Raw genomic sequence first — 18,461 nt, forward strand, 5'->3', positions numbered from 1 at the left:
ATGTGTGGAAAGAGTTCTGGAGAAAGCAGGCAGCACCGTTAGAATTAACTTCATAGAGTTCTCCAGTGCCTTTTACAACAAATGACCTGCCCTGCTTAGAGAAAAAAATACTGGAAATACAGGTGGATGCTCCCCTCGTTGCCTTGATTACAAAGTACTTCACAGGCCGCTTGCAGTATGTGAGACAGAACTGCGTCTCAAAAACCACAGTGAGCAGCACAATGGCACCACAATGGACAGTGCTGTTCAAATTCTACACGAGACTTCAGATTCCACTCCCCTACAGACAAATAGTTTTATGATGTGATTAAACTCAAATGAGAATATGGATCAATTAGTGCAAAAAACTACAGCAAAACATTCGAGGATCAGTCGACAATAGGTAAAAACTGACAAATCAGGTTTGACCATGTAAATCCTTTGTTGTGGACAGGCCTACTAATAACACTGTTGCCATCCACAAAAAGAGTCTGAACCACCTGCATTTCCTCAGGAGACTCAGGTGTATGCAGAACAATGCTGCAGATGTTCTATCACTCCGTTGTAGCATGTGTGATATTATACTTTGTAGTTTGCTCCGGCAGCTGGTTTAAGACATTTTAAGACGCTAAGAAGGTTGTCAAGAAAGCTGGTTCTGTCCTGGGAGGGGATCTTGAATCTGTAGGGGAAGTGTCTGAAAGGAGGATGCTGATAGAACTGGTCAAGAAATCATCGGCCACAACTTCCACCCCCTGCACGCCACTCTGTAGTCCTAACAGAGCTCCATCACTTGTAAACTGAGACCACTGAGGAGCCCCATAAAATGTCACAGGAAGTATTTTCCACCTGTGACCATCAAACAGTTAAACTCTTTCTGCAGCAGGAGTAAATGGAGAATAACTTCAATTTCTTGTGCATTTGTGCAATACTACTTTAGATTTTTTACTGGACTATATTATGTTCATTATTATGTTCAGTGACTAATTTCACATTATGTGCAATATATTTTTTCATTACACATGCAATATTACTTATTTTCAATTCATGTCAAATATTACTTTTCCACATAATCATAGTGTAGTGCTGTATTACAGGTGTGGTCGCTGCCTGGAGCTTGCATGATTTGAGCCTGGGTCTGTGTCTGAACTCAATACCACAGTCAATAATCCATATACTGCCACACTACACTTTCTTACTTGATGTATTCCTCGAATGATCCTTTTTTAAGGCACAATTGTCTCTATTCATTTAATACTAAATAATACACTTTGTGTTTTGGAGTTGACTTATATTTGATGTTTTCGTGTTACTCAGTCTCCTTCATGATAAATACAGTTCTATCTTATCTTATATAAAATTACAATGAATTGTGTTATTCTTATAAACATTTTTCTATGCATTCTTGAACCAATTTTCAATCAAACAACAAAAAAACTAGAATATTTCAATTGTATTTTTGTTATCAATTCTTATTACATTCTTGGTTATTTTGATAAATTAAACAGCATATGTAAACAAAGAAATCTGGCACATATCCCATTAGTTTGGGACCTTTTCTGTGTGGAAACAGAATTATGGGTAATTTTGCCAATTCAAAAAAAAGTTATTGTTTAAATCTCCACTCATAAGTTGTAGTTTTTGCCACCCATTTGACAGTTCTTTGTTAAATTCAAATACATTTCTTGCATGCATTTGCGAAATGTTGTCTTCTTATTTTCTAAAGCAGGTAAGCCATGACACGAAAGTCACTTTAATTTAAGTGAATGTATTCAAATAAATTTGCCTTAGGTGATTTGTGTGCTCCAGTAATTTATTTGGATCCTGTCTGAGAGAAGGAGTCCAGTGAAATATTTTTAATGCCTAATGTCCTTTTCTAAAAGCACTAACCTCCATTTGTGGAGTGGCTGAATCTAAAGACTTTCCTTCGACCATCATAATCACTGTTATCAATGCACTCTTTCTCTCTAGCGACAAACCTGCTTAACAGTTTTGTTTATTTTAGCTACCTACTCTTAGCCTAGCTTAGCAGTTAGCTTTATTTACAATGGCTTCTTTTTCTCTCTCTCCCTCTCCTGCTCTACGTGTCAGATGTTAAGTTACTCCTCATCTTCCTTTAGTGATAATGATACATGTAAGAAATATAGTTTATTTTTAGCTCTGGAGGCGAGGGTGTCTGAGTTAGAGAGACGGCTCTGCACCATTGAGTCAGAGTCATCGTATGCAGCAGTAGTTAGCCAGCCACCTGTAGCCGGTGCGGGCCGACATAGCTTGGCTTCCCCCCGGTAACTCCCGAGCAGCCGGGAGGCGGCGGCTGGGTTACTGTCCGAGGGAAGCATAGTCGAAAATCGAAGCACACGGTTCCCCACCAACCACTTCATGTTTCAAACTAATTTTCCCCACTCAGTGACACACCCGCTGAGAATAAAACTCTGATTAATGGAGACTCCATAGTCCGAAACGTGAAGCTAGCGAAGTCAGCGGGCATAGTTAGGTGTATACCCGGGGCCAGAGCGGGCGACATCGCATTTAAATCGCTCATTTAAAGTTGCTGACAAAGACTAAAGGTAGATTTGATACAATCGTAATTCATGTCGGCACTAAAGACTCCCGACTATGCCAGTCGGAAGTCACTAAGGTTAATGTGGAGTCGGTGTGTACTTTTGCTAAGACGATGTCCGACTCCGTAGTGTTCTCTGGACCCCTCCCAAATCAGACCAGTGATGACATGTATAGCCGCATGTCATCACTCAACCGCTGGCTGTTGAGGTGGTGTCCAGCACACGATGTGGGCTTCATAGATAACTGGCAGTCTTTTTGGGGAAAACCTGGTCTGCTAGCTAGAGACGGCATCCATCCCACTTTGGACGGTGCAGCTCTATTATCTAGAAACATAGCAGAGGTTATTAGTCCAAAACCCTGACAACAACACAGAGTTCAGACCAGGAGGCAGAGCTGCAGTCTTACACGCTTCTCTGCGCCTCCCTTAGATCAGTCTCCCAGTCACTCATTAGAATCAAAACTACGAATCCAATTTTGCAAAAAAATCAGAAAATTCACTGCGGACTTTTGAACATTAGGTCCTTAGCATCCAAATCTCTTTTAGTGAATGATCTGATATCAGATCAGCATATTGATTTACTTTTTTTGACTGAAACCTGGCTGTGTCGAGATGAATATGTTAATTTAAATGAATCCACTCCTCCCAGTCATTTTAGTACTCGTATACCTCGAGACACCGGACGAGGTGGTGGAGTAGCAGCTATTTTTAATTCTAGTCTTCTAGTTAACCCTCGACCAAAGCTGAATTTTTCTTCTTTTGAAAGCCTTGTTCTTAGTCTTCCATATCCAGTCTCAAGAACCTTTCAGCCAGTGATAGAATAATTGTTGTAGGTGACTTCAATATCCATGTGGATGTTGAAAATGATAGCCTGAGCACAGCTTTCATGTCACTATTAGACTCTATTGGTTTCACCCAGGGTGTAAACGAACCTACTAATCGTTTTAACCACACCCTGGATCTTGTTTTAGCTTATGGCATTGAAATCCAAAACCTTACAGTTTTCCTAGAAAATCCTCTTCTATCAGACCATTTCCTTATTACTTTTGACTTTGTCTTACCAGAATTATCTCTGCTTAATAAAAATGTGCTCTCTAGAAGTTTATCTGATAGTGCTGTAGCTAGATTTAAGGAAGCTATTTCAGCTGTTTTTGATTCAGTACCGTGCTTCAACCCAGTTGGAAACTCTTATGATAGCTTTAGTCCCTCTCAGCTAGATCAGTTTGTTGATAGTGCAGTGGATTCGCTGAGAGTTACTCTTGATTCGATTGCTCCCCTGAAACAGAAGGTTATCAAACGGCAGAGACTAGCTCCATGGTTCAACTCAGAAACCCGTACTCTAAAACAATCGTTGCGAAATTTTGAAAGAATATGACGCTCGACCAAAACGGTAGAATCTCGTTTATTCTGGCAGGATTCTGGTCATTGAAAGTAGCGGTAATCAAACCTCTACTTAAAAAGCCTACTCTAGATTCAGGAACTCTAGCTAACTATAGGCCTGTATCCAACCTTCCTTTTATCTCAAAGATCCTGGAGAGAGTGATAGCTAATCAGCTGTGTGACTTTCTCCATGACAACAGTTTATTTGAGGAGTTCCAGTCAGGTTTTAGAGTCCACCATAGCACTGAGACTGCACTAGTTAGAGTTACAAACGATCTACTTCTAGCTTCAGACAGGGGACTTCTCTCTGTGCTCGTCTTGTTAGATCTTAGTGCTGCTTTTGACACCATTGACCAACAAATCCTATTACACAGACTAGAACATTTACTTGGAATTACCGGGACTGCTTTAAGTTGGTTTGAATCCTACTTATCAGACCGATCTCAGTTTGTACATGTTAATGAAGAGTCCTCTATGCACACCAAAGTTAGCCATGGAGTGGCTCACATCAGGCAAATTTCAAGAACAGCCTATTTTCACCTTCATAATATATCCAAGATCAGGAATATCCTGTTGCAAAATGATGCAGAAAAACTAGTTCATGTATTTGTTACCTCCAGACTGGATTATTGTAACTCTCTTTTGTCAGGGTGCTCTGGTAAGTCTCTAAAGACTCTTCAACTGGTCCAGAATGCTGCAGCTCGTGTACTGACTAGAACTAGGAAAAGGGACCATATTACTCCTGTGTTGGCTTCTCTGCACTGGCAACCTATAAAATCTAGAATAGAATTCAAGATCCTTCTTCTCACTTACAAAGCTCTAAATGGCCAGGCACCATCTTACCTGAAGGAGCTACTAGTGCAGTGCTACCCTTCGAGAACATTACGGTCCCAGAATGCAGGCCTGCTAGTGGTACTTACAGTCTCTAAATGTACTATGGGGGGTAAAACCTTCAGTTATCAGGCTCCTCTCCTCTGGAATCATCTTCCAGCCGGGGTCTGGGAGGCAGACACAGTCTGTATTCCTTTTTGATAAATCTTATAGTTAGGGCTGGTGCTGGTGTAGACCAGCTCTTAGTTATGCTGCTATAGGCTTAGACTACCGGAGGAACTGGCACCCTGAGCTCCTCTCTCTCTCTCCCTCTCTCTCTCTCTCTCCCTCTCTCTCTCTCTGTGCATATACAGTACATCATATTACGGCATGTATCTATCTGTAAACCTCAGTCACTAACCACCTACTTTCCTGGGAGCTCTTGAGCTCTCTTAGGCTCCTCGAGATCGTTGGTTGACGGCCTGCCAGAACAACACCCCCCCCCCGCTTTTTGTAAAGTGTCTCGAGATAACACTTGTTATGAGTTGACGCTATACAAATAAAAATTGATTGATTGATTGAAATTGAATGTCATCATCATTATCAGTACCATCACTTTCATTAGTTACATAGGTGTTTGTGGAAAAAACTGTCTTTAGCCTTTTCTTGTAAGTGGAAAGGGACTGTGTAGAGCAAATGGAGGTTTCTAATTCATTCCACAACAGAGGGACTACAGAGGAGAAGAGTAGGTACTCCAGGTACTTAGGGTCTTTGATGGCTATAGCATCTCACAAAAAGATCACTGTCATAAGCGGGATACCAAGAACTCCTGCTTTGATCTACAGATTTGACCAGATAAGGTACATTTGGCACCAAGGGTAAAGTACCTGGTACAATCAAGAGGCAATTTCTGGTGTTGAAAAATTAAGCTGATGCGGAAGTGTGAAATCTCGCAGTTCGTCTAGTGTCCGCTTGAGGCTGGCTGCAGAAGCACAGGAAGTCACACACACCCATTCAAAAAGCCTGTTTTTTAAACATGCTGACAGCCTGATTCAAACATCAAAATAGGTCTGATAGCCTGAAACAACGACATCGCCCGAGCCGTCGCCCTGTAGGCCCACCACCTGCAGAGAGAAGCATGGGGGACAGGAGTATGCGGATGCCTAGGCATGCTAATTCCCGGCAGCACAGACTAGCTCTAGGGATGTGGAACGTGACCTCTCTGGCGAGGAAGGTGCCGGAGCTGGTGCGGGAGGTGGAGCGCGTGGGCTCACCTGAATGCACAGCGTTGGTTCTGGAACCAAACTCCAGGAGAGGGGCTGGATGCTATCTTTTCCCAGAGTGGCCCAGGGTGAGAGGCACCAGGCGGGTGTGGGGATACTCACAAGCCCCCGGCTGAGCGCCACTGTGTCGGGAGTTTTGCCCGGTGAACCAGAGGGTAGAGGTGGGCCATATGGGAAAAATATCATATCACGATTTTTTTTTTGGCAAAATCCCGATCACGATTTTATCACAATTTTTTTCATACTAATCTTTAGACAAATTTGTAAGTTACTGACCAGTTCAACCAAACTTATTTCCCCGTATAATGTTTTTAAATGCACAAAAACTGTGCAGACAAGTTTAATCTATTTGAAAAACACATTTGTAGGAGGTCTGGAGGTCTCTCACCCAGAACATCTTTAGCAACAGAAATGTCTTTCCCTCGATTTGATCAATATTTATGCACAATTTGAAGGTTTTCCTCACCACTTTGAAATTATGATTTAGTTATGTGTCCTCTTTTTATGTTCATCAGGAACATTGTCACAGTGATGCATTCATTTAAAAACATAGACTTCAAGTGTTTCTGTTCCAGTTAGCCATGCAGAGTTCCTACAGCTGGAGCTTCATACAGACTCTGCAGCCTTTGTTGTTTTTTATGACATCATTGGATTAACTTTAGTTTGGTTTATAACCAAACATAATACAGAATGTGTTCATTCTGTGACACATGATCAAAGTAAGTTTTACTGACAGAAGAGTTTAATTCATAGAGGGGGAGGGACATTGTTGATTGACAGACAGACAGTCACCATGGTTACTCACCTGCCTACTGCACACAACGTGTAACGTCGTTTAGCGTAATCCCTATAAATTCCGTAATCACAACAGGTGAGCTTCGGGTGGAGAAGCTGGATAGTAACTTTTAAAAACCGAGAGAGCAGAAAACAGCGACAGCTCATTTTAAACACCAGGGTTATATCTCCCCTAACTGTCTGTTTGTCTGAGAGCTCCGCTCTGTCTGACTCTCTGCAGACTGTTAAGGTCTCTCCAGCTCGTTAAACGGTTTCTTGTGTAGCTATCCGAGATGTAAACTTAGCTGTGCAAACTATGCAGATAAGTTAACTATTGATCACGCCGTGTCGGTTTGGAAATATATCAGAACAATTGCATATAACCGGGATGGAGTTGTTTTTGCGGACTTAACTTTTAAGTTTTGTTTTCGTTTTCACCACTGTGGAGCAAAAAAAGGAGAGAGGGAGACGCATTTGTGTCGGAGTATAAACTGCAGCATGATAGAATAAACACATAAGCCCGGTTCTACGATCTCCCTGCTTTGGCAGATCGTCAGCATGTTAAAATCCTTCATGATCTAATATCATTATATCGCCCACCACTACCAGAGGGTCACCTGTCTTCAACTTCAGGTTGCTGGGATCATGTGGGGGGTACTGCAGGAATATGGGGTCTCGGGGCTGCTATGAGCCATCGGGTCCCTTTATGAACAAAGTGGGAGCTGTGTCCCTATCCTCGGCACAAAGTCAGACACATTCCCGGTGCGTGTTGGCCTTTGGCAGGGTTGCCCCTTGTCACCGGTCCCCTTTGTGACTTTCATGGACAGGATCTGAAGGAGCAGCCGGGGGAGGAGGGTTTCCAGTTTAGGGGCCTCAAAGTGTCATCTCTGCTTTTTGCAGATTATTTTGTTTTGTTGGCTTCCTCATGCTTGGACTTGCATGCACACACGCATTTCTTGGGAGAGAGTGATAGTAACTCCAACACATTCCAGATTATCAGTAGGCAAATCCATTTGTTTACACTTAATCCCTTCTTTAACAAAGTTCACAAAGTTGACTGAAAGTTAGGGTAAAGACAGCATTTCTAGCATAGAAATCACAGCTTTCAAAGCCCCCTGCAGTAACAGATGGGTGACATCACTCAGCCTTCAGCCATTAATATTTACAGTCTCAAGTAACAACACCAGCAGACACAAAAAAAACACTGTGATCCAGAGCCAAATGTACAGGTACACACTGATAATTCACTACTTAGAAACCCCCAAACAGCCAGGAGACGAGCAGACAGTTTGTAAAAATTGTTAGTTGTTGTCTTTTTTAGGGATCCTAATAAATATGCAGTTTTTTATATAATAGATGCTTCTGTGTTGCACTCATTAAGATCTTATCTGAACAGATGTCTGTGATTCAAAAAAATAAAACTGGCTCAGGTTGGGTCGGATTTTTTTGGCCACGAACTATTGTAAAGGTATTACATGCAAGAACTGTATCAGTGAGGATGTAAACGGGGGGTCCCAAACATTTCAGCTTGAGACCCCCAAAATAACTGCTAGAGACTGGGGACCCCCCACTGTCCCTATTTTAGTAATTTATTGTAAAGAAGGCCATAAGCAGAATGGTATTTTCAAACTACTTTTATATTTCACAACAATGGGTCAAATATGCAATATAAAATCATTACAAATATATATTTTTATGGTAGGCATCTCGTGACCCCCTCTCAGTTTTTCACAAGCCCCCAGGGGATCCCAATCCCCACTTTAGGTACAGTAGAGTCTGGAGGAGACTCAAACCTGGACCCCTGAGAGATTTGACAATGTGGTGCAGTATTTTTTATTAACTGGTATATTAAAATCAACATATAAAGCTACTTTTAAATATACATGTAAAAGGGGGCATGGCCGGTGATCAGACGGCGCCATCTTCAGCCCCCCGCAAGGCATCTCCACAACCTTATTGTTTCCTACTATCGTGTGTTTCTGTGTGTGCAGGGACCTGCACTCATGCCCTTTCATGGCCATTAGTGGGCAGTTACCTATGCTAATTGGGACAACAACAAGCAACAAGCCTGCGCTTTCAACACAATGTAGTAAGAACACAGCTGCAAACAATTTAGTCATTTAAGAACAGGTAAGTGAATCTGACGTCACGTCTTCTTAGAAATCTTTTTAAGAACAACTTAAGAAATATCTAACAAAAATTCATAAGAAGATATTGGTGGATAAGGCCCAATGTCCCTACACCACTCTGACCAAAGTTGGCAATAATCAGATGAAACCCGGAGGATGAGTGAAACAAAAAAATAAAAAATTAACTGTGTACTGTAAATCGCCCTAATGTAAATTCTCATCAATATGGCAGACTTCCTGTTGGGTTTTCAACATGATAATCAGAGGCTTTTATGAAAGCCTAGGCTGGACACAAATACAGGTAATACTAGGTCTTACCAATAGGTGGCACTATAAACATGTAGTGTTTGTATTCAGATATGTTCAGAAGTGGTCTCCAATCAAACAATTTCAGATTTAGGTAGTTTGGACCGTGTACATTTGAGAAGCTGTAACTTCCTGTATTATGGCGAGGCATCAAACTTTGACAATTAATCATTGCACACACCCGTTTTTTCTTCAAGGGACCTCAAGCTCTACACCAACTTAGGCGTGAATAGCATTCATCCCCTAACCTTCGGGTTGAGAAACAACTGACTATCACTGAGCCACAGCCGCCCCAAGAGGGTGTCCAAGAGGCTCTTTGTAGGTGTTTATTTGCATGTTTGATATGCCTTCCAAATTCCTAGATTCAATGTGCTGCAGGGGCTGAATATTTTAAATGTTGAACGTCAGATATTTTTTTTCAAACTAACATTAAATATTTTTTCATATTTACCAATGTGCTTGAACTGCATGTTCTGTCTTAAAGACATGTCTGCCAATTTCCACATAGTCTGTGCGCTCTGCGTTCCATCAGTGCCATGGTTTTGCTCAGTCGGACGGGACGCTCTGCCCCACTGGGTCCGTTTCTGGAGCGTGAGCGCAGCGGAGAGCAGCCAATAGCAGCCAATAGCAGCTGTACACACATCATAGAACTACAAGAGCACACGGGAATAAAGAGAAAAATGCTCCGGAGACGGACCAGAGAATAGAGTCTTCGACTGGAGTGGCAGCAAAAGGTGCTGTATGGACTATATGGAAATTGGCAGTGACAGTTCACAGCAACACCGCAATTAGAAAGTTTTTTGTCTCATAAAGTCACCATTGCAGCAGCACACTTTGTAAGTCCTGTTGTGAGAACTCTTTACAGCTGCTTTTCTTTCTTAACTTTCAGAAATGTTGCACATTCTTTTTGATATGCACACATTTTAATCGGTGGATCTCTAATGCGAGCCAGCTACTCCTGATTCTGCAGATGAATTGATGTATTATACTGTACATGTGTTGCAAATGGTGCGGAAGAAGAAGCACTGTGAAAATACATACAGAAGGAGAACTACAGCTTAAAAAGTGTGCTTCAAGCTGCGCACTGTGCAAGGCACCTTCCCCAGTGTAATTGTTCCAATCATAGCTGATAAAGATACAGTGAACACTAATCAGAAGTAGGTTAAAATAGCATTTACCTTTTCGCTGTCTTCAATGTCCCTCCCCAGGGCTGCAATTATATCCACCAACTCTTCAACGTTAATGTCCTCACCGACCATGCCAACAAAGATACAGTCCTTCTCTTTTCCAAACTCTGGCCCTAGTGAGATAGATTACAAAACAATAGTTAGGGAACAAATACTGTGAAGTACTTTTTCAAAGGCTTCTCTGATGTGGACAGCTCTTACACAAACCATTGGAGAAGATGATGTCAGTGTCAAGGTCTTGAAGTTTTCTCAGCAGCTCAGTGTTAATTTTCTCCAGTTCCTGCATTTTCTTGCTTTCATCCATTCCTTCAGCCTGGGGCTCATACCTGAATGTTAACACATTTGTCACATCATATGTTTGAAATCTGCATACTATTTGTCAATTATCAATTGTGTCCATGCTACCAATCTTAACTTGCACTGAATTTATCCGTTGTTAATGTAAGACTTACTCAGCCACTTACATTTACACAAAGAAATGGCTAATCCCATACCAATCTTCTATGTGGCCAGTAACTTGCAATTATTTTACTTGGATAAGAGGAGATTGTGCCTCATTTTCATATTTGACTCGCATCAGGGGAGAGGGACAATGCCATTGCTTGTGTCTGTGCGTGACTTTTGTGCCCTTTTGCTGCATTACAGGCAAATTAGACGTAAAATCCTGATCCTGTGTCGGTGCCTTCCTTCATACCCAACAAGCAACCATCTTTTTGCTACACAAGTTCAGCCTTTAAAATTGTTTTTAAACTGTTGATTGTCGTAATACGTATTACACTGAGAGGTGAGCTTTCCGTTTGACTCTAGGGAAGACCGAAGTACATTGCTGGGCTTGGCTCCAGGAATCCTGGGGCTGCTCTATATTTAGCCTTCAGGTCTGTTGAGATGGACGATGACAGATGTGGAAGGGAGATGGGGAAGTGATTTCATTATCAAACAACATACCGATACATACCACTGGATCGACTTTTCTCCTGGGCTATATGCCCTACAGTCTATTTTGCAAAAACACACCTTTATAAATGTACAAAAAGCCATACAGCTTTGAGAACTGGTGTCTGTTTGTCAGATAGCTCTGCTAAGTTAGCTGACCGGCTACTGGTACTGTTGCCTGGCGTGAGCAAGGGACTTTAGAATGCCGGGAGATGGAACTTGTCAGGCACACGGTTCTTGGTGGGGAAAGTGATGACAGGGAAGCTTATCTGCAGCCAGGAGTTTAACAGCGAGTTCAATCTGGACTATCAAAGCGGGGATGACGAAGACATGGTTGGTCAGGCTGACAGTAGCTGGCAGGGGTATGTTTTGGAGCTAGAGCTCTTTAGCCCCACAGCCAACACTAGCTCTAGGCATCCCGGGGCGCAGTCCGGGTTCACTTTAAATCTCCTTGTTGCTGTATTATTGACGTAATTCTGTGTTGGTTGACGATGAAACTTTCCATCTAAACAAAACTTTCCATGCCTGCTATGGCCTGGACTCCTTCCCTCTCTCTTGTACATAAAATGTCCCACAGAGCGCCCCTACAGGCCTGGAATATATACTTCTGTTGTAAGGGTGAACTTGCAGCATTTCTCTAGTTGCAGTTGTTTCTGAATTTATGTTTGTTTTGGCTTTTGCAGCATGTTATTTCTTTTGCTGTGTGTTTCAGCCGTGGCATTTGTTGTGGATGTTTGTTACAATGTTACAATTTACTTAGCAGACGCTTTTATCCAAAGCGATGTACATCAGAGAGTAAGTACACTAATCCATTCATACACCGCCAGCGAAGAAGAAGCAGCGGGAGCAATGCGGGGCTAAGTGTCTTGCCAAGGACACATCGGACATGTTGCTCAGCGGAGTATTGAACCCTCAACCTTCTGGGCGACAGGCGACGACTCTACCAACTGAACCACAGCCGCCCGTATGTTTGCATTTGGTTTTGAAAGAGCAGCTTTTCTGAATACACTACACATTTCTCTAAATGTATGTCATTTCAGCTGTTGCCGAGCCTATGCATCTACAAGCCACCTCCAATGCTGGTTCAGTGGCGGAACATCCCTTCATTCCAATTCCCACAGTCATCCAAATGCAACAGGGACATAACAGTCCCACCTTGAAGTTGTTGTGCAGACAGGGCTTATCGAACTTAACTCTTACCCCCCCTCTAGCAAACTGTTCAATGGTTTTCTCATTTACTCACTTTTTAAAAGTTATTAGTCTTTACTTAATAGCACAGTGGATAGAGTATGGAATTGGGGCTGCTATTGTGTCTATGTGTATGAATGGGATTAGTTCATACTGATCAGCTCTTACTACATAGCATCCTCTGCTTAGTGTGTGAATGGGAAAGTCTGACCTGCAGTGTAAAAAAAACGCTTTGAGTAGTCAGGGGACAAGAAAAGTACTAAAAAAAGAAAAGTAAATTGTTAATGGACTTGAGCTTTCAAGTCCATTAACAATTGACCATTTTGTTTGGATGATAATGTGTTACATTTTGTGAGTTTTAACAGCCTGCATATAAGAGCTATTCAATGTGCTCCAAGGACTAAGAATTTTTAATGCATTCCTTCCCTTTTCCCCCCCTGACCAGCTGAAACAGAACAGTCCCTGTGTTCCAGGACCTCATGGTTTACAAATAAACAACTGAATATAAAACTTACGCTCTACCAAAGTCTCATGGGGGAAACAAAGCTTTGCATAAAAACAGATCTGATCCAGTATGCTTTCTAAAACAACAAAGGTATGCCTCTTTTTTTATCAATACTTTAGTAGCAGCTAAATATATGCAGCACTTGGAGTTCAAGACTTAATAATTCCCCAAGGGGACAATAAAGTGTATTATATTGTATAATTAAATAGTATCAGGTTGCTGGTTATTTTTCTCCCTGTGCAATCTCTCTCTCATTATGTGTGTCTCTCTCTACTGTACCACACTCTCTGCATTCAGTTGTTTTGACATCTGTTAGTAAATTAAACATCAATTTAAAAAAATTTTTTAATTGATTTCCAATAAACCTAATCCCAGACACACATAAGCATCCTCAGATATTCAAAAGAATTAAAGAAAACAAAGTCATCAATCATGAAGACTTATCCAAGAGGACACAGATTAAGTACACACCTTGTTTTAATAATCAATAGCATCATGTTATGGGAGATATTTCTTCCAGTGAGATATCGCCCTCTATGTTTCCCTCTTTTTATCCTCTTCTCTCTCTTCACATTCATTTTGGCTGTTGAATATAAATGTAGGAACCATTTTAAACTTAAATCACCCCTGTATAATATTGAAAACAGCCTGTTAAGCGAAGAGTGATAAATATGTATATTTAATTTAAGTATAAGTTGAGCCTTTTCGCCTTACAGTATGTATGGAAACGAGCCATATTACATTTATGAATCCAATCATTTGTAATTATAGATAGTTTATGGCCCTAATTTGAGTCAAATTTTTAAAGAATCAGGACTGACACGCAGCCAACTTGCATACTGTAACATGATGGAGCGAGCAGGATCTGTTACGCAGCCAACATACTATTTAGTAGCTGCTTTATCGATAATATACAATAGCCAAATACAAGGTAAAAATGCAGACAAAAGTCAGTGTCCATTCAGTCTATAATTAAGTAGTCCTTCCAAGTCAACTTATTCTTACCTGACAGCACCCAGGCCAGGCCAACTGAGCTCCTCTATGTACATTAGCATGGGTGAGTGTCGTTGGGTTTCCTCTCTGAAGTTCAGTCTGAGGGATATTGTGGAGCTCACCAATGGCACCAGTTCTGACAGCTTCCCCACCAGGCACTCAATGTCCTCCTGCTGAGTCCCCAGGACTTCAGTTGAGGGAGAAAGTCATAAAATGTTGTTTTATTTCCTTCTTTTTTTAAATTAAATACAGGTAAGCAACATACACACAACAGTATACAGGCTCATCCTAATTTTGAGCGTATATGTTCATGAAGGAAACTAAATCTTCCCGAAGAGTCTTTATGAACAATTTTTGGTGAAAAATTAACCTGTCTATGTATTAAAATAGAAACTCCCCTATTTCTGCCTCATTGGTGCGTTGAGTGAAATACTTTATTGGCCTAAGATTTGTTTAGTTTGTGGTGCTCCGTTTCAGAAAGTCATAAATGTTTGCTGGTGGTGTTTTAACCCTTGCTAGCAGTTTATAACACATACTTATATCTAATGTCTAAAACATCACCTGAACTTTAGTTTATCTTACCTGCAGCAGTCTGGAGGGGACTGAAGCTCACATATGTACCCTCGTCTCCAAACTCCACGACATCTACACCACTGATGGGAACTTGCTGGAGCAGCTGTTCACCAAGCTACAGCAACACATTTTTTTTTAAAGGAATACAAGTACATCAAAACTGTGGTTGATAAATGTTTAGAACCTTCACAACTAAATTATTATTTCTTTGTGGCTAACCTTTTATTTTTTATTTTTACTACTTACAAAATGTCATGTTAATTATCTACTGTTTAGCAGCTGGGTTATACATGAAAGTTCTAAAAGCAGTGTCATGGAATGCAAAACAGAAGGAGCTTTTAACTTTTCTTCTGATCAAATGGTTATAGTCTATGTAAAATAAATGTAAAATGTAAGGTTTTTCACCTGAAACAGAAAAAAAGAAAATTAGCATAAAGATGTCTGATTCAGACCTTTATTTTTATAATATAATATAACCTCTTCTTAAAAAGCCTACTCTTGATTCAGATACCTTTCTATATCTAACCTTCCTTTTATCTCAAAGATCCTGGAGAAAGTGATGGCTAATCAGTAATGTGACTTTCTCCATGACAACAGTTATTTGAGGATTTTCAGTCAGGATTTAGAGTCCACTATAGCACTGAGACTGATCTAGGTAAAGTTACAAATGATCTACTTCTACAGGGGACTCCTCTCCATGCAGATCTTAGTGCTGCATTTGACACAATTGACCATCACATTACAAAGACTAGAACAATTACTTGGAATTATAGGGACTGATTTAAGATGGTTTAAATACTATTTATCAGATGGATCTCAGTTTGTACATGTTAATGATAAGTCCTCTATGCACACTAAAGTTAGGGGAGTTCGACAAGGTTCAGTGCCTCGACTGATTCTCTTCACCTTGTATAGCTTCATCTGGCTAATATTATGAGGAAACACTCCATACATTTTTATTGATATGCAGCATGCTTCAGGGTCATTAGGACCTCAACGGCCGCTGAGAGTCGGCAACCCTAACCCGACTCTTTTTTCTTTATTTCGTCTATTTTCTTTTACTTTTATTAAGTATTTTTGCACTGTTTCGGTGTTTATTGTTGGACACTGCTGCAGCGTTTTAGTTGCGGTATTACTCGTGGAATTACGTGTTTCTTTCGGGACTTTTTTTTCTACTGTTGGAATGATCACGTACACTCGTGAGGATCTACTGAGCTTCAGGCATGGAGCTGGTGTTCCTCCTACACGCATCCCTGAGGAGTTATGGAGAGGTGTCCGCCGGGGGAAGAAAGCCGGCGCTAAAGTCAGGGAGCGGATCGAGAGAGACAGGAAATTTAAACCCTTTCTACCGTCGGTCATCATGGGGAACGTCAGGTCACTCACCAACAAAGCGGACGAACTTACAGCTTTAGTAAACAGCCAGAGTGTCTACAGGGAGTGCATGGCTACATGGGAATATACCGGACAGTCACATCGAGCTGGCCGGCTTCACGCTGGTACGAGCGGACAGGGGGAGACAGAGCGGTAAGAAGAGAGGTGGAGGTCTTGCTGTCTTTATTAACTCTAAATGGTGTAATCCCGGACATGTAACTGTGAAGGACTGTGTCTGTACCCCAGACGTTGAAATGCTGGCGGTGGGATTACGCCCGTACTATCTGCCACGGGAGTTCTCACATGCCATTGCTGTTGCTGTTTACGTCCCACCATCAGCTGTAGCCGCTAGCGCGAGTAACGTCATCTATGATCGCGGGACTACAAACCCAGCATCCCAGCGCCCTCATACTGATCAGCGGGGACTTTAATCATGTCTCTCTCCCCTGTCCTGACGAACTTTAAATAGTATGTGGACTGTGCTACAAGAGGGAATAAAACCCTGGACCTCCTGTATGCCAACGTGAAGGGAGCATACAGCTCTTCTTCCCTCCCCCCTCTTGGGGAATCAGACCACAACCTCATCCACCTTGAGACCACCTACAGGCGAAGGTGAAGCAGCAGGTGGCCAACTCAAGGACTTTGAAGGTTTGGTCTAAGGATACAGAGGAGGCCCTGCAGGAGTGCTTCAATGTCACAGACTGGGAAAAGTTTAAAGAGGAATATGGTGATGACATTGAAGGCCTCTCTCATTGTATTACAGACTACATCCATTTCTGTGAGGACACCATAGTCCCTACCAAAAAGGTCTGCTGCTTCTCAAATAACAAACCATGGATCAATAAAAACATTAAAGCTCTCCTCAACAGAAAGAAGAGGGCCTTCATGACTAGGGATCGTGAGGAGCTCAAGGCTGTACAAAAGGAGTTAAAGAAGAAGCTGAGAGAGGCCAAGAACAACTACAAGAACAAGATTGAGGTTAAGATGGGACAGAACAACTCAAAGGAGGTGTGGAATGGCATGAAGCAGATGACGGGCTGCAGCAGGCCGGAACCCAGAATTAAAAGAGACCCGTTATTTGCTGCTGAGTTGCACCTATTTTTCAATAGGTTTGACACATCCCCCGACCCAGTGAGCTCAAATAGTGGGTCTATGTCTCCCCCCACCACCTCAGCCCCCATTCACACCTCTGCTGGAGACTCTGCTCTTCCTCCCATCAAGGTCCTGACCACCTCCCCCCCCCTCTCAGCTCCTCACCAGCAGAGAGTTATGTTCTTTGACTTCTCCAGTGCTTTCAATACCATCCAGCCCTGCCTCCTGAGGGACAAACTGCTGGATATGCAGCTGCACCCTGACACCACAGCTTGAATTTTTAACTACGTCACGGGCCGGCCACAGTATGTCAGAGTCGACGGCTGTGTCTCTGATGTAGTGACGGGCAACACAGGAGTACCTCAAGGAACTGTTCTGGCGCCTTTTCTCTTCACTCTCTTCACATCAGACTTCAGGTTTAACTCTGGTTCCTGCCAACTCCAAAAGTTTTCCGACAACTCCTCCATTGTTGGGTGCATCACTGATGACGACGAGAAGGAGTACAGAGGACTGTTCGAGAGCTTCGTCACATGGTGCGAAAGCAACCACCTGAAGCTCAACATCAGCAAAACAAAGGAGGTGGTAGTGGACTACCGGAAGAAGAAGAGGCCCCCTGCCCCAGTCATCATACAGGGGGAAGAAGTGGAGAGGGTGGACTCATACAAGTACCTTGGGGTCCACATCAACAATAAACTGGACTGGACTCACAACTCTGACGCCCTCTTCAGGAAGGGACAGAGCAGGATGTTCTTCCTGAGGAGACTCAGATCGTTCAGTGTCTGCAACAGACTCCTGAAGACCTTCTACAAGTGTGTGGTGGCCAGCGCCCTCTTGTTTGCTGTGGTGTGCTGGTGGGGTGGCATCAAGACAGGTGAGGCAAACAGGCTGAACAAGCTGGTGAGGAAGGCCCGCTCTGTAGTGGGTCTTGATCTAGACAGTTTGGAGACAGTGGGTGAGAGGAGGATGAAGGACAAAATCGTATCCATCCTGGATAACTCCTCTCACCCTCTACATGACGAGCTGTGGCAGATGGGCAGCTCCTTCAGCCAACGCCTCATCCCCCCCAGGTGCAAAAGCGCAGGAGCGCTTCAGGCTCCTTTGTGCCCACTGCCATAAGACTGTACAACAACAGCAGCCTATGACAACAACAACAACAGTGCGTCCTTGACACTAAACTTCACCCCCATAAAACACTACCCACATGACCTGCTTCATTATTATCATTGTATTATTATTATTATTATTTAGCATCAATATACATATATACTGTACATTCTATATATTTTTATTATATTATTATACTAGTCTATATTATATAACATTTCATTATATTACACTATATTGTTCATATTGCACTATATTATATTATATTATACTACATTATATTATATAACTGCACTC

The 18,461-nt window shown here is 42.1% G+C and overlaps 1 protein-coding gene across 3 annotated transcripts in view; it reads right to left on the reverse strand.

Moving 5' to 3' along the window:
• Positions 1 to 18,461, reverse strand: part of pdxdc1 (pyridoxal-dependent decarboxylase domain containing 1) — a 72,384-nt gene that overhangs the window by 25,476 nt on the left and 28,447 nt on the right. For 2 of the 3 annotated variants that reach the window (XM_061026306.1, XM_061026308.1), the window contains 4 exons: positions 14,607 to 14,712; positions 14,037 to 14,211; positions 10,607 to 10,731; positions 10,397 to 10,518 (listed from right to left, as the gene is read on the reverse strand). In XM_061026306.1, coding sequence (XP_060882289.1) covers positions 10,397 to 10,518; positions 10,607 to 10,731; positions 14,037 to 14,211; positions 14,607 to 14,712 — 528 coding nt within the window. The remainder of the gene's footprint in view (positions 1 to 10,396; positions 10,519 to 10,606; positions 10,732 to 14,036; positions 14,212 to 14,606; positions 14,713 to 18,461) is intronic. The other variant, XM_061026307.1, reaches the window with a different exon arrangement.

Source organism: Labrus mixtus, chromosome 20 (genome assembly GCF_963584025.1).
Source record: "Labrus mixtus chromosome 20, fLabMix1.1, whole genome shotgun sequence".
NCBI lineage: Eukaryota > Metazoa > Chordata > Actinopteri > Labriformes > Labridae > Labrus > Labrus mixtus.